Below are 26,443 nucleotides of genomic sequence, written 5' to 3'. Positions count from 1 at the left end.
CTTGGTTCTCCTTGGAATGAGAGCAGCACTAAAAGAAGATCTCGGGGTCTCCACAGCAGACCTCGTTTATGGAGAACCTCTTCGTCTGCCCGGCGAGTTCATTTCTCCTTCACCTAACACACACACTCCTTCAGTCACTGATTTTGCGTCAGAGCTGAGAAGTCACATGGCCAGCATAAATCCTGTTCCGGCGAAGCATCATTCAGAAAGACGACCATTCATTTTTAAAGATCTTGACAAGGCAACTCACGTTTTTTTGAGAGATGATGCAGTGAGGACATCATTGAAGCCACCATATACCGGTCCACATCCAGTTGTAAGCAGGGACGATAAGAATATTGTTATTACAATCGGAAACAAGAACACAAAAGTTAGTCTAGACCGAGTCAAACCGGCGTATGTTGAAGAGCCTTTGACACCAGACTCTTTTTCCTCCTTTCATTGTCCTTCGACTGTCAATTCTCCCTCAAAATTAATTACATGTATTCCACCATCTAGTTCACATACATCTCAACCATCACCGAAGAGCGACACTCACGATTACATATCACGTTCAGGTCGCAAGGTGCGTTTTAAATTGCCCATTAAGACATAACATCTATCATGTTCCCTCTTTGAATTAAAAAAGTTATGTTATCTTTTTCTCTTTAAGCAGCATTCTTTAAGTAGGGGTCATTTTACACCGTGGGGGGGTACTGTGGCGTTTCCCCACTGCGCATGCCAACTGCGCATGTCCGATGATAGGCGGATAATATGTCATTCAGTTAGAACTCGACAGCTAGCTTGTAAGGTGATGCTATGTATATATATGTAAATAAAGCATTGGAACAAATGTGTCTTTAATTTTATAGCACTCTCGTAAATCCATAATTCAAGCCAAATAATGTTATTTTATGCGACTGACTCAGGATGTTAAATAATTTGTATGAGTAGAGTTGAATGATTGTGTTAAGTGCGTATGTTTTTATGTCAGTTTGTATTTATCTCAACCCTAGATGAAGACTCCGATAACTCAAAAAAACAGTTTTATCGGAAATGGAGAAAAACTTATAAATATTTATGAAAATTTAAAAATAACAATGCATATTCAAAGATGTAGCGTGTTGGATTAACTTATTTCGTTACTAATAAAAAATGTACAAAAAGATATCCGTCGCCCGCGACTTTGTCCGTGCGGAATAAAAAAAATAAGTAGCCTATATGTTTTTTTCAGACTATGTACATTCTATATCTGTGCCAAATTTCATGAAGATCCTTTGAGCTTTTCCGGAGACCTTACCTTACCTTCAAAGAAATATCCATACAACCATCAATTTCAATATTTGCCTTTAGAATAAGTAAGATTAAAAACCCGATTTTTTTTAAACGGTTGGCAGTATTGTTACATGAAGTTTGAAAAGGTAACTTCCATTTAGTCGGCCTGTAGCCAAAACGATTTTAAATTGCGCGAGACATTCGAATTTCGTTTTTTTTTCTTGTCAAAAAGGTAAATGAAGTATTTTAAAAGTGACTATGATATTTTGCAACACTGATCCAACACGTGTCCTGTTTATGTAACTAACTCGTGTTCTGTGCAAGTATTAAAATCTGGTTTTCCTTAAATTGTATAATTCTACAAAAAGCTACCAGAATATAAATCGTTTTCCAGGTCAAGTCAGATATAAGAGTATGTATGGATACTAAATAACCTGAATTAAATAAAATAAAGGTCTCAGAATTTTCCTTAATAAGTCTAGATTTAAGTACCTACGCTTTATTCAGTTTATGAATAAAAAGCGGTCATCAAATTATTTGCAAAATGATCAAGGTAAGAAAGAGGTTGGTAAAATAAATATACTTAAAGTTAGAATAATAATTACTAATAGTAGTGAGGTCTTTAAATATAGTGAATTAAAGGTAGTGATGATTTACGCAAAATACGCGCTTGTCGTGGAGTTGCGGATAACTGAGCCCCTACTACTATCTAACTAAAGGTAGTGATTTGAAAAAAGGAGTTTTATAATTTCATATGTTGTAACTTAAATAAATTAGTGAGAACTAACTGATATCATCCGAACACAATGACAGTTACAACCGTTTTCGAATAATAAATCTCTATAATTGAAAGTTTACTTTAAAAAACCTTTGAATTTTTTTTAACAGTATGAGAGTCCACTGTCCATCCACTGTCTATGAGAGGGAATTTAAAATTACGCCTAAAATGAAGATCAAGTATGAAATTCTAATTTGCTGATGTGCTTATCAATTATATTGTACTTTTAATACACATATATTAACAAAGTATTGTTACTATAAAATAAATTTACTTTAATTTTGTGTTTAAATGGCTAGAACATCGGCGCTAACATTATACCAGCACTATCTTTATTTCTTTCAAGAAGGTGAAATTTTAATTATATTTAAATAAGGTGCGTGAGCTAAAAAGAGTATCTTAAACTATTAGGTTATCAGTTTCATTTTAAGAACTTGAATGAGGACGACAAATTTGATAAAAAAATAACTTACGTACAAAGAAAATTTTTGTAATTCATGTCGTTCACTCATAATGTTAATGTACAATTTTATGTTTGAAACAGTTTGAAAACTGCCAGTTCGTGTTGTGTTCTAGCGCTTGAAAAGTGTTTAGTTATTTTTTTATTGTCCAATTATGACAAAAGTTACATTGGAATTAACCCGAATACAGTCAAGGTAAGCAAGAATAATTGAATATAATTGACATATTACATTTTGTAAATTAATATTCGTTAATCATTAAAAAAATTACGAAGGTTAAGTCTATCTCTTAGGTCCCGGTCCTTCGGAGATGCTAAGACACTCGGAGTCACACTGAATGCCACCGAGGGGGTTTTAGTTCCTAGGAATCTCATATAACCCTGAGTTTCTCCCAAAAGCCAGGTTATTTTTTGAAGATAGATAGCTTTCAGGATTTATTACTTTAAGTTAAATATTAGTTCACGTTTATTTGTTTGTATCTTTACGATATTATCTCTGCTAAATGTACAAATAACTCTTTATTCCCGCATTAACCATCGTCATGTAAGCAAACATACGCAATTTGTGAGGTCATACGTAGGAATTTATGTTATTATATTTAATTAGCGAATGGTATTTTTAAATAGTTTCTTTTTTATAACGGTAGTTACCAGCTACTGCTATAAATATTCAAATTATTCATAAAAAGAAGCATAATTTACTTTAATTGCTATTCATTTTAATTTATCATTTTAAATTTCAGTTTAATTGATATTCCCATTTATGTTCCTTTAACTCGTATTTTCTGAAAATATTTTTAGCATTCTTATGTGAAAAATATCAAATCAAAAAACGGTTTTACGTCTAGTGAACAGAAAACAAATAATTAGAAATACCTTAAATAATGAAATAATTGTTTAACATAATTAATCTGTTTTTTTTTTTTTTAATTTGGTAATAATGTAAAAAGGGCTACTCCATTTAAGAACAACAATCCTTTTAAATTATATACTTAACTCATAGAATTTAGTCTGTTGAAGTTTCTTTCATGATGTTTTATTCGTATTTTTACAAAGTCTCAGTAGGAATTATTTCATTAGGATAATTTCAATACTTTTTTTTATGAACAATCAAATTGAAATCACACACTTTAATAAAATTTGTTGGAGTGTTGTGCCCTGTGGTCTTAACCTTAGTATGGGTTTTCACTGACGAATCACTCATATCAAATGTTATGTTATTTTTTTAAAGATAGCGAGAGGGACGACGTGTGTAGGTTTTGTAGTGTCAGCAGTGGAACTTAATTTTATTACCAACATTATAAAAACAAAGTCGATACAATTTGCTGGAAGCTTAACAGCATCCCAAAAATAATATGTTAAATTAAAATTCCTAACATTTAATTGTTTTATAAATAACTCAATTTCTTTTACACCTTAGCAATAAATATAAAAGTGTTGAAATATTTTATGAGCAACGTTTTGAACCTTCCCGCAATTTTAATTATGATTATCAATTTGACTAGATGGATAAATATTTATCCATAGATGAACGTCACATAAATGGATATCTAGGGATATAATATGGATATCCTTTTTTAATATATTTCAGTTGTTCTATTTATTACTTCATTCCTCGATGATATTGCTTCACAAGAATGCAAAATATTCACACCATTAACGCATTAGCATTATTAATATTATTCTATTATTCAAAATGTTATTTATAGTTAACATATTTCATAATTCTATAACCAGATAAAAGCGGTTTTAGCAAATATGCTAAATATAGTCTGCAATGTTAGTCGACAGAAATTATAAATTTAAATTTTAAAGCAGATTTAACTGGTTATTACCGGAATACGGGCGGTTGTAATAGGACAATGCCTTTTTGTTGACCTCAAAAATACGTAAGTGGTTCTTGAAATTGTTTTGTTAGTACCTTGACATTAATAGTGGTGAACGAATTCAATATTTAACTGTCCAATCATTGATTTAATCGCAGCAGTATCAATAAACATCAATGACAATAAAAGGTAACATTTTCACATTTGTAAAATTGTTACAAACCATTAGATTTTACTTTTGTGAAAATACATTATAATTTTATTTTTCTTTTTTTTGTTTTAAACTACCATTAGTTGACATATTAAGATGAAATTTAAGAACCATATGAATAGTAATTTTTGTAACAACCCTATTTCGTTAAATTCTTGATTATTTTACTTAAATTTAGTCGCCAAATTGATATAACCATCGCATCAAAGCTTTACATTCTATAAAAATGGTAGATATGAGGTACAACTTAAGTCACTTTAGATAAGTAGGAATTCCTTTTTAAAACATAATTGACAGCAATATTGACATATCGATAATGCTCTCACGTGATCAGACTGCAACTGGTTGCAATTAAATGATTATAAATGAACCTCTGAACTTAAGAATATACCACTGGGACAAACACATAAATTGTTATATTATACGCAGAAAGTTGAGGAAAAATCCTGGTTTGTACTACACCTCATTATTTATATACGTAAGCAAGAAGCTTACTCTTACATTTCACTCTCACTAGTATAATAATAATACCAAATTTATTGACAGTAGTAAAGTGCATTTTGTGTTACATTCTACGATAAAGTATAGTGTTATGTTCATATTTGGTGCGATTCAAAAGTATGTCAGTCAGGTGCAATGGAATGCAAGCAAGTTGAGTGCCTGATAAACATCGCTCTCGACTTCAACCACTTTCGTTTTCAAAGGCCTTTTTGTTCATTGCTTTAAACGTAATATTATATTGTATGTGTAATTTTCAGGCTATTATTTCCTAATTAGCGAAAAGTGAGTACAAAGTACAAATAAAAAAGTAACTTTGTTGGCGTTTTTCGCTAAGGATTTGGTAGTGTAGTTAAGATGTTAATCATCCCTAATTTCTCACATGTTATCAAAAAAATGTTTCATGTTTTCACGATGTCTTATAAAAACTAATATCCCTTTCACTGCAAGTGTGATTAAATTTTAAGTAATCATTAAAAAATCTGGTAGAGTACCATCTGTACGAAGTCAGCTACCGGATTTGGTAGCTGGTCAATGGACTATAGCGACATAAAACCGCGAAACATTTAATTTGACCAGAAAGTGGTCGACCTCACGGACATTATCGATTGGCGCCGTCGTTTACCGACCTCTTGTTGCCCAACTCTTGATCGGAATACAAAATTGACTTTTGCTTAGCTCCCCAAATGCTGACGGCTATATACCAGGTCACTCAGAAAGTATTGCGAAAAAAAGTTTTTATGTATGTGAGACTGGTCTGTTATAATTTATTTAAAAATATGATTAGTTATAAGTAAAAATAGGTACGTTCTAAATTCAAAACTACCCTACACATTTTCTGCGAGCTTATTAAAATTACCGTGTCTCATTGAAAAATGGATTAGCGTCGAGAACATTTTCGCGCTATGATTTTTTACGATTTTAAATGTCGCCTGAAACCGGACGAATCGTACGATAGACTTCAAATGGTATTATTGGATGAAGGCCCTTCTAAGGCAACCGTGTATCGTTGATATAATGAATTTAAGCGAGGTCGACTAACTTTGGGGGATGAAGAAAGAAGTGGTCGCCCTTTGACGGCTGTTACGGAAGGAGACGTGCTAGCACTGAAAAATTTGGTCCAAGACAATAGACGAATTACATATCAAGAGATTCAGCATATACTGCAGATTGGATCAGGAAGCCTTAACGAGTTTCTACACGTGCATCTACGGGTGCAGAGCATAGTTTCACGCAGGGTGCCGCACAACCTCACCGATGTTCAAAAGCAGGCAAGGGTGGATTGGTGCCATGATATGATAGACAAATTTGAAGCAGGCTAGTCTCGGCGTGTTTACGACATCGTTAAAGGTGATGAATCCTGGATTTATCAATTCGATCCAGAAACAAAGCGCCAGTCGACGGTTAGGGTATTTCAAAACGAATCGACGCCTACCAAAGTAAAGCGACCTAGAAGCGGAGGGAAGATTTTGATCGTGATTTTTTTCAAATTGACTGGCTACTTGGTGTCAATTCCTTTATGAAACCAAAGAACCATTTACGCCGAATGGTATACTACCAAATACTTGGCAGAAGTTTTCTCTGCTGTGAGCAACAAGCGACCAAACACAGGTCTCCGCGCGCTACTGCTCCACCGCGATAATGCGCTCGCCCACACCGCAATCAAAATGAGGGACTTCCTAGACAGCACACCGGTCAAACTCCTGGGTTACCCTTCTTACTGCCCTAACCTAGCACCGTGTGACTTCTTCTTATTCTCAAAAATATAAAATCAACTCAAAGGGATTCAATTTTCGTCGCCGGATGATGCGCTCTCAGCGTTGGAGCAGGCTGTAAACGAGGTGTCTGCGGCGGACTGGATAAAGTGTTTCGAAAACTGGTTCAGACGCATGAAACTTTGTATAGAGGCTAGTGAAGAGTCCTTTGAAAGGATGTAATAAAAATATATTTACCTATAGAACATTTTTTTTTAGAGTCGCAAAACTTTCTGAGTGTCCCACGTATATCATTATAGATCCGTTCTAATGGAAGTATAAACACTTTGTCTTTTTGAGATATAAAGGTTTTTTTAATACAGAAGTCATGATTTTAATTGAATACTGAAAATATACGTTTGTATATACGTAAATATTTACATTGACACATTGCACGTGTAACTTGTTGACTTAGATGCGCAACGCTATGTTACATTACTTAAGTCCGACTTGCGTGAAAATTTGAAATGGTAAATTCTTAACACTTATATTAATCATTTTGCTGTCTCTACATTTTTCAAACAGAATGAGAGGGAGGTCATCTTAAACAAGAGCTTCTACAATGAAAACTCACAGATTACGTAATTGGAATAATAAAAATAATCATTGCCATCAAATTACACCTGCGCTTAAACAAGTTTGTATCGTTATAAAATAATTCGTGTTAGTGGTTGAGATAAAAATGGTCATTAAATAATCGTTTTCATTAGTCAGTGTCACACGAGAGGAATGGAATGATGATTTTGGTAAAATTCAATAAATATGTCCAAGCAACATTTAAAAAAAAAATAACTTTATCTAAGTTATCTTTTTTTTAATAAATTGTACCATTTGCGGTGTCTTAAATCCGTTATCCTCAATTGGCATATATCAACGTATTACGTGAAATATCTTCAAGTTTTATCATTGTTCTCCAGTTATTCAGATTTCCACGCGATGTTTATAAACATACTACAACAGGTGGTGAGTTACTTCAATGGAAACCACAAAGCGTGGAAAACGTACCATGAGATTTCAAATTTAATAATATTTCCATTCTTATATATTTTTCTTTACGGCCGGTGTTCATTACAAAAAGGTGCGTTAAAATTATTATAATACTAAATGTCGCTCGCGACTCCGTCCGCGCGGAAATAAAAAACAAATAAACGTAATAAGTAGCCAATGATGTGTTCTTTCAGACTATGTTCTACATCTGTGGCTAATTTCATCACGATCCGTTGAACTATTCCGGAGATGCCTTCAAACAAACATCCATTCATCTAAATTTTCGCATTTATAAGTTAGTAAAAACAGCATAATAACAATGAGAAAACAAAATTATAATTATTACTCTTGAGATTCGTACTTAGCCATGTCTCAGTGTACTATAATACAAATTATTTATTTATTTATTTATAACCTAAAATAGAACTATGTCCCACAAAATTATATAAAATAATTTGACTGTGGGATCAAAAATTTAAATTTAAATTAATATAAAATAAAAGTAAATAAGTTATGATAATTAAAATTAAAATAAATTAAATGTAAAAGTACTGCTCAAGTTCAATGCAGCAAAAATGTTATATGCGTAAAGACTACTATAAATAAATGAGTAACAAAGAGAAAATTATTCTTTCGAATTGCTGATTGGCACAAACCTTGAATCTGTTATTAGGTTTTGAAGAGATCGGGGCCATGGCGATTTATGTAATTGTTCGATTAAATAATAGCCAATGTTTTGGTTTTTGTTACATATATCATGGACATATGAGATTCAAGATTCAAGTTAGTAAAATAATAGAGACTGGAAATTTGTCTTGTGTTGTATTACTATCAAGTGAATACTCATTCTTTAATCCCTGATCTTTTATATATGTGTATTATGTGAAAATACTATAAAAATAGCAATTCTATTATGGTCTATTTAACTTCGTTGTTTGTCATATTCGTATTTATCTATATAAGTGCCATAATAATGCGTTTTAAATTTTTATATCAAAGTATGTCATTAGACTAGCTCGTATACTAAATATGTTCCACTTGGTAAATATCAATTTACTTGACGGGCGGAGTAATTAAGGTATATGGTGGAACGTAGTCGGAAAATTAAGCGGTCGCTTTAATATCAATAAGGCACGTAGTAAATTTCGGTATATTGAAAATTATGTTAGTATAACATATTTGTATTTTTGCATTCAAATATAAATTATAATAAAGAGAATCTGCTGACTTTACCCTTATAACACTCCTGGAAAGAATTTTAATCCGATATCTCAAAATTTAACACTTCGAAATTTGATAATCCGTTCATTCAACAGGCAGTCACAATGACAGGCCATGCAAACAAATGACAGCCATCTATTGACATGGTTAGACGATTCACTTACGCCAAGGACATCTTTGGTGTCTTCGCTTATTAAATAAGAAAAATAATAGTAGATGTCACAATATCCATATGTTTAAACAATCTTCTTGAAAACATTATGACTTGAATGCAATATATGCGACGGTACCCGTGGGAATTTAGGATGAATTGCTAGTTTATATTAAAAAGAAACAAGCCTTATCCATGCAATGATATCGTCACATTTTTTAGATAATTATTTTCATAACATTATTTTTTTCTTAAAATTAAACCCAACTACGTATCACACCTAGAATACGAATCAGAAGACACTTCACTCATCAAAATCAGTTCATTCGTGCAGGCTGTACCATGTACTTGGTACAGACTCCTATAGGTCACAATGAAGTTGACACCATACAACCTGACGTATTTAAAAAAACTAGCTGTCGCCCACGACTTCTTTTGTGCGGAATTAAAAAACATAGTAATTAGCCTATGTTTTCTTTCAGACCATGTTCTACATCTATGTTAAATTTCACCAAGATCCGTTCAGCCGTTTCGGAGATACCTTCAAACAAACATCCATCCATCCATCCATCTAAACATTCGCATCTATATATATATATAGGTAAAAGAAAGTCGTGTTAGTTACACTATTTATAACTCAAGATCGGTCGAACTGATTTAGCTGAAAATTGATGGGGAGGTAGCTTTGAACTAGGAGACGGACATAGGAACTTTTTATTTTGAGTGCATTTTTTTTATTCCGCGCGAACGAAGTCGCGGGTAAAAGCTAGTTTATAATATTAGTAAGATAAATACGCGTGAAAACTATTACCTATAACTAATATTGATTAATGATTTATTAATTTATGTTGGTATAAGATTTGATCCGGTTATTTAGATTGGAATGAAGTCATCTTTTCACAATGTTTCTTGATTGTTTTTCTATTACACGTGCATTCGAGTATAAAAGTATTATTAAAATCTTCGCATGCAAGCTTTAATACAAAGCCTTAGTTGTTTGTTTTTTAGGAAAATGTGTCAGGTTTTTTGTTGAATTTTATCGTCAAGAGACTGTGTGAATTATTTTTTATTGAGTACATTCGTGGCAGATTTTCAATGTTGATGTTAAATTATTTATTTAAAAAAATTGAAACATTTTAAAATAAAAATAAAAAATTGAATATATCAATTTAGTTTTCTTAATTATATTTCGTCATAAATGGCAATTGCCTTAATAACATATTTCTATCAAGGTTATAAATTAGATTCTCTGAAGTGAGAGGTTGCAATCATAATCTTTTCTGATGAAACTTTTTGTCTATGGCATTGATTCATTATAAAAAATCTCGACAATATGTACGTCATTTTACAAATGGAGGTGGCAGACAAATGGGTTTACTTTAGTTTCGAGGCGAGCTGCAAATATCTTGTGTACATCGGAAGATTAATAATATGCCTGTTTATAACAATGACAATGGCATGTAAATATGTGCATAATAGCTTGTATGCAATGAAACAAAATGTCATAATTTAGTTGATTCAGTAACCGTCTGTTCTCACAGCAAAAACATTGTACAAAATGAAGATAAGTAGAGGGATGACAATATTCTAATTCCCTTAAGTCAACTTAATTTTATATGACTTTTATTAAAATATCAGAATGTTTTTTTACGCATCATTTGACATTAAACCCCTTATTATTTTCTGGCATATAATTGAGGTTGTTGAAAAGGAAAGTTTGAGATAAAACTTTGGTCATATTTGATACAACAAAGCGGGTGTTGTAGCACAATTATGAAATAGTTTAGATCAATTTGTGTACAACAACGGCCTCCGGAATGTTGGCGGTGAATATTACTTTAGAACAATGGTTTTGTTATTAATTCGGGCAATCTGTGAATGCGAACATTAATTATTAATTACTAAATATTAGTATTGTTCTATTATAGAGAATGTAAAGTATTCATAAAAGTGTCAGTGACACTGCACAGTGCTGATATGAAAAAAGAGCGATAACAATTTTTTTTTGTACTCGTTTCGGCAATGGAAACACACTGTTATTACAATTAATCGACGAGGTTTAGATAAAGAAAATTAATTTATTAGATCATCTCTCTGAATTAGTAACAAAAAAGTCTGTCATTTTTAACCTACTCTAGTCGGACGTTATTTGTTACATTGCAATTTTCGAATAAGACACGTAATGAATAATATGAAATGTATAAGGTTAATCATATTAAAAGAAAGGAAAAATACAATGCCGTGCATCGAGTTTTGAAAACAATTTAAACATGCGGTAATCTTACATTAAATCTGTCTTACATCAAATAGTCGCCCGCGACTTCATCAGCGAGGTGTTAAAAACATATATTATTGCCGCATATATCAGTACTTTCCCGTTAAAAGTTCCGTCGTCAAAATCCCGTCTTAATCAGCTGTGCCGTCCCGATGATAAACCAGAACAAATGCGGTATTGCAGACAGAGAGACAAACAGACAAAAAAATATCGTTTAAAGCAACACAAATACATCATGTTCGCGAAATGTGTTTTTTTCGATATAACATAAAGACAGTTCAATGTTAATAATTGTATATATTAATACATTTTAATCTGTCTGATAACATTATATTGATCGAAGTCTGAGTAGGACACTTGAATCGTATTCAGTGTCTATTAAAATCTGTTCTTACGACTTTAAGAGCACGATAAATATATAAATTTCATCAAACAATGTCACTATCTTTATTACTCTTACATTCGGAAACGTTTTAATCTGACTGTAAAAGTGAAGTTACTGCAGTAAAATGATGCTAAAGATTATTTGTTCTTTTTTGCTCCCTTCTATGTAATATTTTTTTACCAAAATGTTACTGTATAATCTATAATTATTAAGAGGAAAGATTTTTATATGTAATGAATAAACTCAAAAATTACTGGACGAATTTTAAAAAGCTTTCTAGCCTAGTAAATGTAGTACAAAAAAGCAAAAAATGCTTTTTTTTTCTACTACATTTACCGCCGCTATCACAGTAATGTAGATTTCCCTTATTAAATGTACACTAAGGAACTCTTTTGTAACCGAGCATCTGAGTGTAGCAGTTAGTATTAGATATTATTGTACTGATGTTAAAAACTTGTAATGTTTTTGTCGAGTTTTTACGGCAATAGAAGCCCATGGTAACGTGTATATTGGACACGCAAGACACTGATGGTCGTATCTCCGCAATGTCACTCGTAATTTCTAATCTCAATACGTCAGTAATACACTTGTACGTCGACCATGAATTTAGTATTTCTTGATATAACAGATTTATCAGCAGAAACAGATGCCATATCTTCATTTTTAAGAGTTTTAGTTTGACATATTTCATATTTGAATTTCTATATACAAATTTATATCTTTTTACATTAAAACTCTCATACTTGAAAAAAATTATTTTGTTTTTTTTTATTTCCAGGAATAAACTGACATTGGTTTCTTTGCTGTATATATTTTACGTTGAAATGCTACCAAGATGGCGACAAATAATATCAAAACGTGAGTACATTTTATTGATAAATAATTATTTATGAAAAGTAACGAGTCTTTCGTCCACCATCATCATGATCATCTCCCTGGCCCACGTGGGGTCAGCCCATGAGGTTTTATAATTCTTAAGGTTTCATAACCCTTAAGGTTTTGGCTTAATTTTTTACGGCCGGCCGCCTGCCTGTCGCCAACCCCACTTCTGAGGATAAGAGGAAAATTATTGAAGTATTTACATATTTAGTGGTATCCCTGCAAAACAATTTTTTTAGTTTATTTTGCGATAAATTCCAATTTTTCTGGAGTTTATAATTTTTTTTATATATTTGACCCCTTTCATATAGAAATGTCTAAAGTTGATATATTCATAAAGACCGCATCATTTGCAAAAGCATCAAAATTTGTGGTTGTAAAATATAGTTTTATTTTTAAGTGTCTAAAGTTAACAGTGATAATATAAATATTTTAGTCTATTACGCTATACTATGAAATATGCTTAGTCGAATGAGAAGACCTTAATTTATTTCATCCACTTCTTTTTCTTTAATTTTCTCTACGTACAATTCGCGTAATATTTTAATTAATTTCATCTTTTTGTTGCGACCAGTGTTCATAATACCCCAGCGATATGTGCTCGGCATCATGGGCCTGCTGGCAGTGTGCAACGCGTACACAATGCGCGTCTGCCTCAACCTCGCCGTCACTCAGATGGTCAACAATACCAAGAACGAGGAGTCACATTTTGATCCCAATGCTTGTCCCGATGAAAGCGAAATATTAGCTAACGGTACTGTTAGTATAAAAGAGGTAAGGATAGTAACGGATAAGTAAGGGAGACATATAACAATAGCAAAATATTTTGTATCTTTAGCGGACAGAGAAGTAGATAAAGTTTGAATGGATATTTACTTTACTAATTCATGATCTCCCGTCAAATTCACCACCCCTTCTAATACTCTCCTTTTCATTTCGAAGTATTGTTAAGAAACTTCACTATAAACGGTAGTAATAGATGATTTTTTTTTAAATTCAGTGCTCTTATAAACATTTTAATCCTATCTTACATTTCAGTACGCAATATTCGATTGGTCAGAATCAACTCAAGGATTAATATTGAGCGGTTTCTACTATGGATATGCTATAACACATGTACCAGGTGGTTACCTAGCTGAGAGATATGGCGGCAAATGGACCCTGGGCATTGGATTATTGAGTACTGCTATCTTCACTCTTATGACACCAATAGTGGTGAAAGCGGGAGGAGCGACTTGGCTGTTCATACTACGAGTGCTGCAAGGAATGGGTGAAGTAAGTTAGATAGAGTAAGATATAATTAATAAATAATAAAAACCATATGTCGCGCTAGGGCCCTTGTCCATAATCACATTAATATCAATGTATTGTTTACTTTATATCACGTACACACTTTATTACATCACTTTATGTTCCTAAGACATTTTAAGAAAAGTGATATTTTGACTTTAGTTTTGTTGTTATTACATTTGTTAGTATATATTTCAACTATGTTGTTGGTATCAAATGTAAATTAATGAACTAAGTCTATATATTATATTGTTGATTCATGAGAAACTAGAAAATAATATCTAGAAGGAATGTGAATAAAATTATTTCTCTTATATGTATATCCTTCTTCGTTTCTATTACAGTCGTATACTTATATCTCACTAGTCGTAGTGTATCATATAATAAAAACCTAGATATTTTACATTAAAAGATTAGCTGTCGTTAAGTTAAACTATTAACTAAGACAACGTTTCGCCGCAAACCATTTAACCACGATCACAAAGCCGTGGACCCCGACTCCGTAATCCTAGCTATTCTTTAAACTAAACTTTGTTAAGCCCAAGCTTATCTTCATTTTCAAAGCGAAGTCCCTCAATAGCCGGGATTTACTTTAATTTAGAATCCTTTGTGATATCTAACAAAGGGTGAATATGTTAGAATCCAAAGATAAAATAAAAATTTATACGAGATTTTAAACAAATTACATTTTATATTTTTGGTTTATCACTTGGAGTTCGAATTGGCTATCACCAGCCGTGCTTTTTAAAATTAACTAAATTTTATTTTCTAATAGAATTTGTTTTTTTGAAATTAGCGCTTCTAGTTCAGACTCTTTAATTTTATACTAATGTATTATATCAATTCATTTAGCATAATCTCAAATGATCATCAACTTGACAACACAGCACGTCTTTACTAGGGATGTGTTTTCCTTTGTTATGTCAGTGTTGTAATTAACAACGTTGGTCGTAACCGTAAATTTCAATGGCGTGATACTTGGGTAAGAACACTATTGCTATCTCAGCTTTATCAAAGGGAATGGGAGAGATACGAATAATGTCACAAACAGGTGGTACGACAAGGGAGATTCACCGTAAGACAACAGAAACGTGAATGTACGAGTCACGTTGTGTTTTAAATAGAATTCCGAGCACTACTAAACACTGGGGTAAAGTTACAGAGACGTGATTGAGTTGAAAACCGCAAATTTGAGTATTAGAAGATTTGCGGTAATCGTAACCATAACACCGTCAATACAAATTGATTACAGCTAACTTTGAGAGCCACATGAAAAAGAAATATAAGACATTGTTGGTTTTAATTAAAATATTATAACTTAAGCATCCAGTGTGCAGTGCGATAGTTTTAAATGACGCGATCTCACTGCTATTGTTGAAGGTGTAAGAACTGCGAAAATTTAGTAGATCACATTAAATTACTTTAAATTGTTATGTTTATTGGCTAAAAAGGAATTGTTTCGTAATATTTTGGTTTCTCGTATTGTATGCATTTGTTAAACTTTAGCCATTCTAAACGCAGACACGTCTGTACGCAAAAAATGTTGTTACCCTTCACCCAGTTGAATTCTACATTTCACCGCCATATGGATAGAGGCTGAATTTGGCTTGTACTTAAAAAAACTTACAGTAAATTATACATAACAATATTATGTATGCATAAATATAGACTGAATAAGTGTTTTTTTTTATCATAAGGTAGCAAAAAGCAATCGGCCACCTAAATACGCCGAAATAGCGAAGCGACCGCGGCCCGATAGATATCCGCCATTGCTACAGCAGTCCAATAATAATAGGTATTTTTAAGACAAGTGTAAAAAAGCTTAAAAAGGTCTCACCTTTTAGCATTAGCTGAGATTGTCTTTAGCACTATTTTTTTCTTATTCACGATGTTGTATACAAAACTTTATACTTATGTATCAAATGGTGTACATTTATATACAAAAAGTAGAACTATTTATATACTTTTCAGGGTCCCACGATGCCTGCTTTAATGATAGTATTAGCCCGCTGGGTACCACCGCACGAGAGGTCCCGACAGGGCGCCTTAGTATTCGGCGGCGCACAGATTGGAAATATATTTGGGTCTTTCATGTCGGGATTCCTAATGGCAGGGAATGGCGACTGGGCTAATGTGTTCTACTTCTTTGGCTGCTTTGGCATTTTGTGGTTTATATTCTGGGTGAGTTATTTGATTTTTGTTTACATTGGTTCTAGAATGTTGTAATTTTAGAGTGGTATACTAAAAGAAAGTTCTGCTCTAGGTTACATAAGAGACTAAATTATTTTCACATTAAAACCTACGAATAGTTAACTTCTCGGCTCCTGCGTTGTGTGTTTGTGTGTGTGTTCCTGACCATTGTTAAATAACTCAGTCTTATCCGGTCACAGTCTAAAAGACATTTTTTTCCGTTGTAATTATATCGTCTTCATGAATATTTTTAATATAGAAAGCGTTTCTTTCAGCTAAAATCTGATTTAAGCAGTTAGTTAGACATCATTCCACAAATCCATTGTAAAACTAGTTTTGTTTTAGTCTGTAAAGTAAATACAAGTTTGTAAAATCTAGTTAGATTTATGTTAGTTTCTTGTGGTGCAGCTAACTTTTGGATGCAGACGAAACTTGTAACGACTACATTAAAGTTATATCATTTTAGTAAGAGATTTTGAGTAACTAGGAATATATGGTGAACTTTTCAAATCACATATTAGGTTTGTATAACTAACAATTTCTGTTCAGATAGTTGAGAGATGTTTGAATATGAAAACTTTAAAAACCTTTCAAAAAGTAATACCATTTGGATCTCTATTTATTCCAGAGCATACTCTGCTATAGTACGCCGAACTCGCATCCCTACATATCTGATGAGGAGCTTAAATATTTAAACGAGCACGTCACAAGTTCTGATAATAAAAGCGTGCGCGACCCTGTCCCTTGGAAGGCTATTGTTAGATCCGTTCCCGTGTGGGCTCTTTTGTTTGCTGCAGTAAGTTTTTGTTTTTATATATTTACTTTCTTATAGTTAATTTTCACAACTACAAATAACAACTGTATTCAAATGACAAAGATACCGTTTAGAGTGAAAAATATAAAATTACTTTTCAGATTTGAGATTCAAATAAATGGAAAGTATCATAGTTGATACACATCAACGACTTTTCAAACATAGTAACTGCTTATTTGTTTGAAAAATCTTTTATTGGATGGAAATGCTGAAAAATTTGTATTTATTTTATATTCCAGGTAGGCCACGATTGGGGTTATTATACAATGGTAACAGATCTACCAAAGTACATGACAGACGTGCTTAAATTCAACATCGCTACGACGGGTACCCTCACATCCATCCCCTATCTTGCCATGTGGATCAGTTCCTTTATATTCGGTTGGGTATGCGATGGCTGCGTCAAAAAAGGATGGCATTCTATTAAAACTGGCAGGATTATTCATACAACTATAGGTTTGTTTTATTAAATATTAGCTGTCATCCTGGACGCCATTCGCGTGGATTTAAAAAAAAACTTAATTTGTAGTCTATGTGTTCTTCCAGACTATGTTCTACATCTATGCCAAATTTCATCAAGATCCATGCATCCGTTTTGGAGGAACCTTGTAACAAACATCCATCTATCTAAATACTCGCATATATAATATTAGTAACATTATTACGTTTATCGCAATATATCAGTCTTAGGCGTAGTCCTACTCATATATTATGAGGATTATTAATATAAAGTAGATGACATTTATTCCAAAAACTCTCTTTATCACATGCCATAAAAAATTCCACATAATATTCCATAAAATTTATATTTTTAAGCTGCTACTGGTCCCGCTATATGCATCATCCTTGCCTCATACTCGGGCTGCGATCGTTTCAAAGCTGTCGCTTATTTTATTGCCTCCATGGCACTCATGGGAGGGTTCTACAGTGGAATGAAGGTAAGCTCAACCTTTATGGTTACGAATACGACCTGAATAAATTATACTTTCATTTATGCTGCCTTTTAAAATAGTTATTAAAATAGTTATTTAAAATAGTTAATTAAAAAGGTATCATGAAAAATATCGCTGTAAATGATGGTATTTGGTGGTCTTTAATTATGTCCATAATTTAACTTAGATAGACGATTTATGGACGGGTTGTTGGTTATTTGTATACGTTAAATGGTTTCCAATTGTAATGAATCGCGTGCTCGATGCATCAAAAGCCTGGTTATTGATTTGTTCCGCAGATTGACACGTGCGAAGTATTTCTATGTTTGAAAATTCACATTAATATACAAGAAGTAGATCGAATTAAGTTTATGTAATGTATACTTTAAGACGTTAAAATCCACTTTAACACTCACCCTGAGCTATAAACGTTTCTTGTTAATTTACTTTTGTTGTCTTTTTTTGTATTATTAAACAAAAAGATGTTTAATAAATTTTAACAATATTTCAGGTTAACGCACTTGATTTGGCGCCAAATTACGCGGGATCTTTAACAGCAATGATCAATGGCACATCAACGATATCGGGAATAATCACACCCTACCTCATCGGTTTATTAACACCTGACGTAAGTTTCTTGCCAATTCCACATTAAAGTTAATGGTTCGGAGGAAATTTTAGAATATTGTGTTAAGTGTTTCTTTCCAATATTTATAACTTAAATTATTTCGATTGTTCTACAGTCCATTAAAAGGCTGATGTTCCGACAAATTGGGATGAATTTTATTGTATATGCTTTATATATTGTTTCGAAGAGTATGCGTAGATGTTTACTTTGTACTTATAAATTTGAAAGGATATATAAAGTCTAATAAAATATTTATGAATGCTAAAATAAGACAACATTTTGATTCTAAGACGTACTGTAAATAATATTTGACATTTAAGAGGAAAAGTTTTAACAACGAGATATCAATGCTTCCGCTTAATATTCCAAAATAAATTTTAAAAAAGGTTAAAAGCCTCTCTAATAATGTAAAAGATACGACTCAAGTTTATCGAGCTTTCACAGAAACGCTACGAAATCCGCGTCAACTTTACTAAGAACAAAAGCTTTTGAACTTTGACTTGCCTTGAGAATTTAAAGTTTATATATTAAATATACCATTAATATACCGTTAGATTATTATTAGAAGCAATTTTATAACTCAAATAAAATAATACTATCTAGGTTGATATTTGGTACTATTTGACTATTTTGAAAACATTCGACGATCCAAGATCAAGTATTTCATGTACCTTTATAAACAAAAGTGTCTTCGAGTAGACTTGGGATTATAGAAGTAGAAACGTTTTGTATGTATTTTAAGTAAACCTTGCAAAGTCAAAAAATATCATCTTAAATCGTCATCATCAAATCAATAAAAAGAGAGCTGTGTCTCCACTCCATTCAACTTAAAACAAGAGTTGTTTGTACCCTACTAATGCTGCGTATCTTTTCTTCAAAGATAATTTTGTTATTCTAACCTATTTTTCCCTTTCATCATCGAGATAAACGTCTTTAGGTCAAAATGTATGAGCCTGTTTGTTGACTATACGGAAAAACTCACAAAGAGCTTTTGAGTCGAGAATTGTTTTGAAATTCGTCAAGAGTGCTTCAAAATTGCCAATTAACCGAATATATTACGCAAAGCAGCGACGTAATGGTTATAAATGAAGCGATTACTCTCGCCTCTTTTTCGTAAGCACATCAGAAAAGTGGGACGTCCGCACACTCGCCTCGAGCGCATTGATGCTTCTTTATTTTATTTATTATACTGATACAATAAATTGTACGAGTAATACAAATATAATCGATTGCAATTTGTTTTCCCGTATACAAAGTTATAAAAAAACAATTTCCGTACAAAGATAACTTTATGAGTAGTCATTTGTTAGTGTGGCAGGATTTTAATAATTCATTTTATTCAATGAAAATTTGGGCAATTTTAATTTTTCAATGGTTATTTAAGAATCATTCTTATATGTACAATTTATGTACATATAAGAATTATGTTAAATGTACAGTTTCGTCTAGTCCTTTATTTTCCGAAGAGTTTATATTTTTGTAAGCTAAGCTGTTATTTTCAGTCGACGTTGGTGCAATGGCGAGTCGCTTTCTGGGTGTGTTTCGCCGTTTTGGTGGGCACCAATGTGATCTATTGCATCTGGGCAGATGGTAAACAGCAGTGGTGGGATGACGTCAGACAATATGGCTACCCACCAGACTGGAAACATGGTAGCTTACAGTCATCCAAAGAAGACAAGGAGAAAAATAAGAAGACGGAATCGGCGCTTTAATTCGTAATTTATTTATAAATAGTTTGTAAAATAGAATGTTAATGTCTCGGAGTAAATGTAAGCGTGTTTATAAAGATACTTCCACGTATTCATAATAGAAAAGATAAACATAGCTACGGCCATCTGGGTATTTTTTTTCATCAAATCTTAACCTATGTAACAAATGAGATGTTCAGATTTAATATGCATGGAAGATAATCTTTGCCAACGTTATTACAACTCTTGTTTAGTAAATATTATGTACTTACTTTTATTTAAAACTTTAAGTGTAATAATTTAGTAGATATTGCTATTCCAATAGTGGTAGACGACAGCAAAAATAACATCTGTTATACGAATGGGCCGGCTCGCCCGGTGAAGTACTACAACCACACAGAAGACAGGCATGAACTGAAAGCAGTTCCGCGTTTTGTCTAATGAGTATGCGTGCCGGAGCCCTAATTTTAGTCCCCTTTCCCTTACTTTAAGGAGAGCATGGGAAAGGGAGGTGGAATTGATGGAGGAAGGGACGCCAAAAAATTTAAAAACTGTACTTATTTATTTTGATGGAAAGTATATAATTGAATATTTGATAAACACTAATAAAATATAAAAAAGGAAACTATAATGCGGGGAAAAGTTTTGATAAATAACTATTACTTGATCACTTTTATTATAGTAAATTAAATTAATTGCTTTATAGTTTTAAATGACACAGTAAGCGTGTTTTGAATGAGTGCCATTATTATTTTAATGGAAAGTGAACATTATTTTGTAATATCAATTGTACATTATAGTTATAAAACGTATTATTAAGAGTTGTTTTAATAAGATAATTTTGGCCCTATAGCGTACGTTGTAAAGTAGTGCCTGTGAGTTAAATATGATAAATTATTAAGTAGTATACGAATGTAGTATATTATTTAGTTTGTTAATCAAACGGTTTGGTTTATTTAGATTAAATCTAGTAATTAAAATCGGACCCACTTCCCACTAATAAATTGACTTGATATCTTATGGAAATAAAACCTCTTGATGTTCAATTTTAGAATTAACTTAAATAAAAGATATATCTTCCTTTGTAAATTGTTAATGCTTAAAATAACTAAGCGTACAGCGAGTACACTTAAAACCTACGAGTTTTCGTATTTGTTTTTAAATTTGATAAATTTTCACATACCATACCATCTTGTTTTTTATAATAATATGCCTAACCTAAGATTTTGATGTTGAAATAAGCGAATAGAAATATTTTAAAGCCATTTGGAACTTATTTGTAAAATTTATTTGTTAGTTAGCTAGCTAGTACTTTACATGGACAATGTGAAATCAATAGAATATTTAAGCAGTTTTGTCATCATCCACGCCGTGCACTGTTTTCTTTAACAAAAGATTTTGAGTATTGTAACCGAGTACTTAATTATACTTTAGTGAAATCGAATATAAACAATTGTAGTTATTTAATGTGTAGTACGCACATTAATGAAGATATAATGTGTTAAATTAATAATTTTGTGATATAGCATTTTACTACAGATGTGATAGAGTTTATAAGAATTTAATATATGTACATGATATGATACATTTTTTTTTCACAACACCTTACCGTTTGCAATTGCAATCCATTATCTATTATAACCAGAGAGTTTATCATAGCGTTAAATCTTTATTTAGAATTTACCCTCTAACGTTTACTTGCAACCGAAAGTAACATTTGTGTGCGCCTACTTTTATTACATAGCAAATTGTACAGTTTGCAAATAATAATTTTTCAACAGGCAATTTACTTCCAATTTCATGTAATGAAATACAATCTGTAACAGTTTGCGGAACGTACTACTTGTAACACGTATTTTTTGTAATAAAGAAGATGTATGCAGCCCTACAGCAATAAAAATGTATGACCTAGCAAAATCCTCAATTTCAAATATGCAACGTGGCTTATATTGACGGTCGTAATTCCCAGAGTAAAATATTGCTCGAGGAATAACGTAAGAAGTAAGTATTTCTCCATGAAAGCTGTTAAAATTACTGTTTGAATATTATTTTATAGATTCCAAATTTAGCTCTGTAAAAAATCGAAAAGGCAAATCTACAGACGACAAAAGAAAAAGCACATTGAAAGAGCTAAGGGAAAGTGGAATAGCTTTGTATCGTTATATTGTTATTATTATCTTTGTTACCTTCTTCTAAAAATACAACTGTCTAGTTTTTTAAATATACTTCTATAAATAAAAATAAACTGAATGGTGGCCGTCTTTAGCATCGATAACGATAATAGAACTTAATTAAGAACTTGAAGCTCGCTTCCCAAAGCGTCCATTTGACGAGCTTCATGAGTTTAGATTTAATCCGTTTATGAGATCATCGTAGCCTCGATACTAGGAGCATACTAATCCATCACTTAACCTTGTATAGAATATATTATGCAAATACTAAACCGACATTGTGTACGTTTTATGTTGGAACACGTCGCGGTTATATAATTAATTGTCTTTATTATTTAATGAATGAAACACAGAATGAATGTTATGTATTTAAAATGCGCTCAAAAGTAACCTAAAAAAACCAATTTCAAACAAAATGCACTCAAAAGTAACATAAAAAAAAATTTCAAACAAAATGCACTAAAAAGAAACAAAATAATGTCATGAAAACTCTCTAAACTCTAGTAGTTAGTAGTAGGGGCTCAGTTTTCCGCAACTCCACGACAAGCGCGTATTTTGCGTGTCTCTAAACTCTAAAGAAAGTTCTCTTCTTTCTTGTAACATGTCTATATTGTATAATTATTGTTATTTCGCAGTCGGTGTCGGCCGAAGTAAATAGGTGACATTTTATATTTGAGATGTATTAGACATACTTACGTTTATGTCTCTACTTAGGCCGAAACCGACTCCAAAATAACAATAATTATACAATATAGACATGTTACAAGAAAGAAGAGAACTTTCTTTAGAGTTTAGAGACACGCAAAATACGCGCTTGTCGTGGAGTTGCGGAAAACTGAGCCCCTACTACTAACTACTAGAGTTTAGAGAGTTTTCATGACATTATTTTGTTTCTTTTTAGTGCATTTTGTTTGAAATTTTTTTTTATGTTACTTTTGAGTGCATTTTGTTTGAAATTGGTTTTTTTAGGTTACTTTTGAGCGCATTTTGTTTGAAATTTTTTTTATGTTTCTTTTGAGTGCATTTTGTTTGAAATTGGTTTTTTTAGGTTACTGTTGAGTGCATTTTGTTTGAGATTGTTTTTTTTTGAAGTCGGCTATTTTTTTTCTTAAAATTTTTGTTTTATTTCACAATTTTTAGTGAATTTGAAGTTCAATTACAAATTTCCTTAATACGTATAAGGACATAAATAAGACAAATAAAGAAAAGGACTTTCCTATTTAATATGTGTGTACTTCAATTCAAAAACTAATTTAGAATGCAGCAGATAACCACTTATCCTTTAAACAATGAAATAATTATCAAAATCGGTATACAAATTGAAAATTAACGAACTAATACATCGTAGCGTGCCTTTAATTTTGTCCAGCCGCGCGCCGCAGTAGCATTTTTCGAATGCGCGTAGTTTTTAATAATTTAATATCTTCCAAACTATTGATCAGAATTACATAGTTTAAAGGCTAATGTAATCTGCATTTAATACTCTAGCCATCAAACATATTTATTTGGATAAGGATTCATATCGAATATAATATAATAGCGCCGTAAGCTTACGACGCTGTTTTTCGTGTGCATTTTAATCGAAGTTTGTTCACAATAACATGGTTTTTGTGAGACATCCATAGATGATAGATATATGCCACCTAAGACTTGTATTTAGAAAATTTAAGGATCTATAATTACTCCATACATCATTTTTATGTAGGTCATATAGTTTGACCTAAGTAAGCCCAGAAAATAAAATTGTGCTTTTCGTTTAGCATTTTTCGTTTCTGCGTAATATTATTCTTACGATATCTCCTAAACTATTAGACAGAATGATATAGTTTCAATTGCAAATATAATCTACATTAAATTCTCTTGATAATGAACATGTTTATTTACATAACGGTTAATACTGAACTCGAATAATAGCGTCGGAAATAGGGCATGAATTTAATTGATGTTTCTGAAGAAAAAAATGGTTATTGTGAGAAAACTATAAAAGATAGATATATGCTATCGCGGACTTTTATTTAGCACATTTAAAGAGCTACAATTCGTCCATACATTATTTTTATGTAGGTCCTATAGTTTAGCCTACGTAAGCGCTGAAAGCAAAATTGTCCCTAACTTTCGCAACAAATTTTGAAGCTAAATTCAAAATCTACTAGTCTTCTAGTTATTTAAAAAAAAAAACAAAAAATTGGGACCTACCTGCAAGCACTTCCTATCGATTAAAACAATTTTTATCAAAATCGGACCACCAGGGGCGGAGATTCGCGGTAACACACATAAAAAAAAAAAAAAATACAGTCGAATTGATAACCTCCTTCTTTTTGAAGTCGGCTAAAAATGTAAAATAATATATTTTTAGGAATAACAAATATTAATATTTGCATAAAACTTTCCACATTTTTTTTAAACTTAGACGCAATAAACATGTATCGAGAGATTTTCAAAATCAACGTGGGAGTAGAAAACTGAATAACTGAGTTGTTTTCATTGAAGTAATTATAATAGTCATTATTAACGAAAACCTAAGTGTACTACTTCTATGCATTATTTTGTTTATTAAACTGCGTAGTTTACTCAGTCTGGAGTTGGTAGAGTGAAATATCAAAAGGCATCATGCATTGCCAAATTTTGTTACATGAGAGAGAAGAAAAATATAACTAAAGGCTAGTAGAAAAGAGAAAAACATAAAATAATGCCTCTATAACTCTGTTTTTCTATACTTTGAGCAGTGAACCTTTATTATTATTAACTTATATTTCTTAAAATTATATCGATGTTCAACAACATGGACTTACGTATAAATAATTCTGCACACAGTATCTAAACATAGCTTCATTATAAGTAACGACCTTTCATTTAAAATGCGATCGATGAACGAACTCCATCGCCTGCATGCAAATACTGCAATAATCCAGGGTAAGGTTTAAAATCATTTTCCTACTTTGTGGTTAATCGATACTACTGTTTGGGTTCCATATTTCATTTTTTTTAATAAAAACATTTATTGGCTTTGGATCAAAATGTTTTCATTTTCTAGTTAACTTAGTTTAATTATGTTTTATAACTTAATTTTAAATGTAAATATTGTCAATCAAATAGTGATACGATAATTACAAACTTCGAAAACAGTAAAAAATTATTGCAAGCAACATACCGAACTTCATTAAGATTAAGTTGAAAAGCAGAAGCAGATTACATTGCTGCGATAGCTAACATTTTAACATTCTAAAAAAAGTTGTTATGCTAAAGGACTGATGGTCTAAATCAAAAAATTTAAACGTTTGCGTGCAGTCCAACCATTATTAGACTTACACTCCAGTCGCAATGCACCATCAAAAGGTTCATGCTTTGGCATAAACTGCAAAATATTTACATTTGACATGTTGGAATATAAGTTATTTAAAAAAACGGAACAGACATAGCAGATTTATGTCATTCCGTCTCAAATTCTAATTTGAAAAGGCACTTTATTTTATTTATTTACTAAGACAACTACTAAGCTACTAGATATATAGAAATACTTAAGTCTTTTAAACTTAATACCACATTCGTATGCTGTCAGTAAAGCACACTGCGAATGCAATATGTGGAGAACTGTCTAAGAGAAATTCACTTAACATGCAATTTCATGTATATGCATGCTCTGTCTGTTGCTAAGAAATTCCGAAAAAGATATAAAATACATAAACATAAACAACTTAGTTCAATTATATTTATTTAAATATATAACTTCAAACTTTCGTGGTTTTAGCCTAATCGTGGTAAGAATTCCGTGTCTTACGAACAGTATATATTTATTTCAATATTTTAATTAACAGTAGCAGGATAATTATTAATTATTATTGAACATAAGCGAAAAGTTTCCTGATTCATAGTGAACAACATTTAAATCTTACTTCTTACTAATATTATAAATGCGAAAGGTTAGATGGATGCATCGATGGATAATTGTTCGAAGGTATCTCCGGAATAGCTCGACGGATCTTGATGAATTTTATCACAGATTTAGAACATAGTCTGGAAGAACTAGTAGGCTACTTATTTGTTTCTTATT

The 26,443-nt window shown here is 31.8% G+C and overlaps 1 protein-coding gene across 1 annotated transcript in view; it reads left to right on the top strand.

Moving 5' to 3' along the window:
- Window positions 1-20,818, top strand: part of LOC106718070 (putative inorganic phosphate cotransporter) — a 30,968-nt gene extending 10,150 nt beyond the window's left edge. The window contains exons 2-10 of the mRNA XM_045679866.1: window positions 12,579-12,658; window positions 13,254-13,453; window positions 13,718-13,954; window positions 15,941-16,150; window positions 16,788-16,955; window positions 17,213-17,429; window positions 17,790-17,911; window positions 18,417-18,533; window positions 20,036-20,818. Coding sequence (XP_045535822.1) covers window positions 12,625-12,658; window positions 13,254-13,453; window positions 13,718-13,954; window positions 15,941-16,150; window positions 16,788-16,955; window positions 17,213-17,429; window positions 17,790-17,911; window positions 18,417-18,533; window positions 20,036-20,245 — 1,515 coding nt within the window. The 5' untranslated portion in view covers window positions 12,579-12,624 and the 3' untranslated portion in view covers window positions 20,246-20,818. The remainder of the gene's footprint in view (window positions 1-12,578; window positions 12,659-13,253; window positions 13,454-13,717; window positions 13,955-15,940; window positions 16,151-16,787; window positions 16,956-17,212; window positions 17,430-17,789; window positions 17,912-18,416; window positions 18,534-20,035) is intronic.
- The last annotated feature ends 5,625 nt before the right edge of the window (window positions 20,819-26,443 follow it).

The sequence above is a fragment of the Papilio machaon genome, chromosome 10, assembly GCF_912999745.1.
Source record: "Papilio machaon chromosome 10, ilPapMach1.1, whole genome shotgun sequence".
In the NCBI taxonomy this organism is placed as follows: domain Eukaryota; kingdom Metazoa; phylum Arthropoda; class Insecta; order Lepidoptera; family Papilionidae; genus Papilio; species Papilio machaon.
The sequence above is the reverse complement of the archived record's forward strand: the minus strand, read 5'-3'. Positions and strand labels throughout refer to the sequence as shown.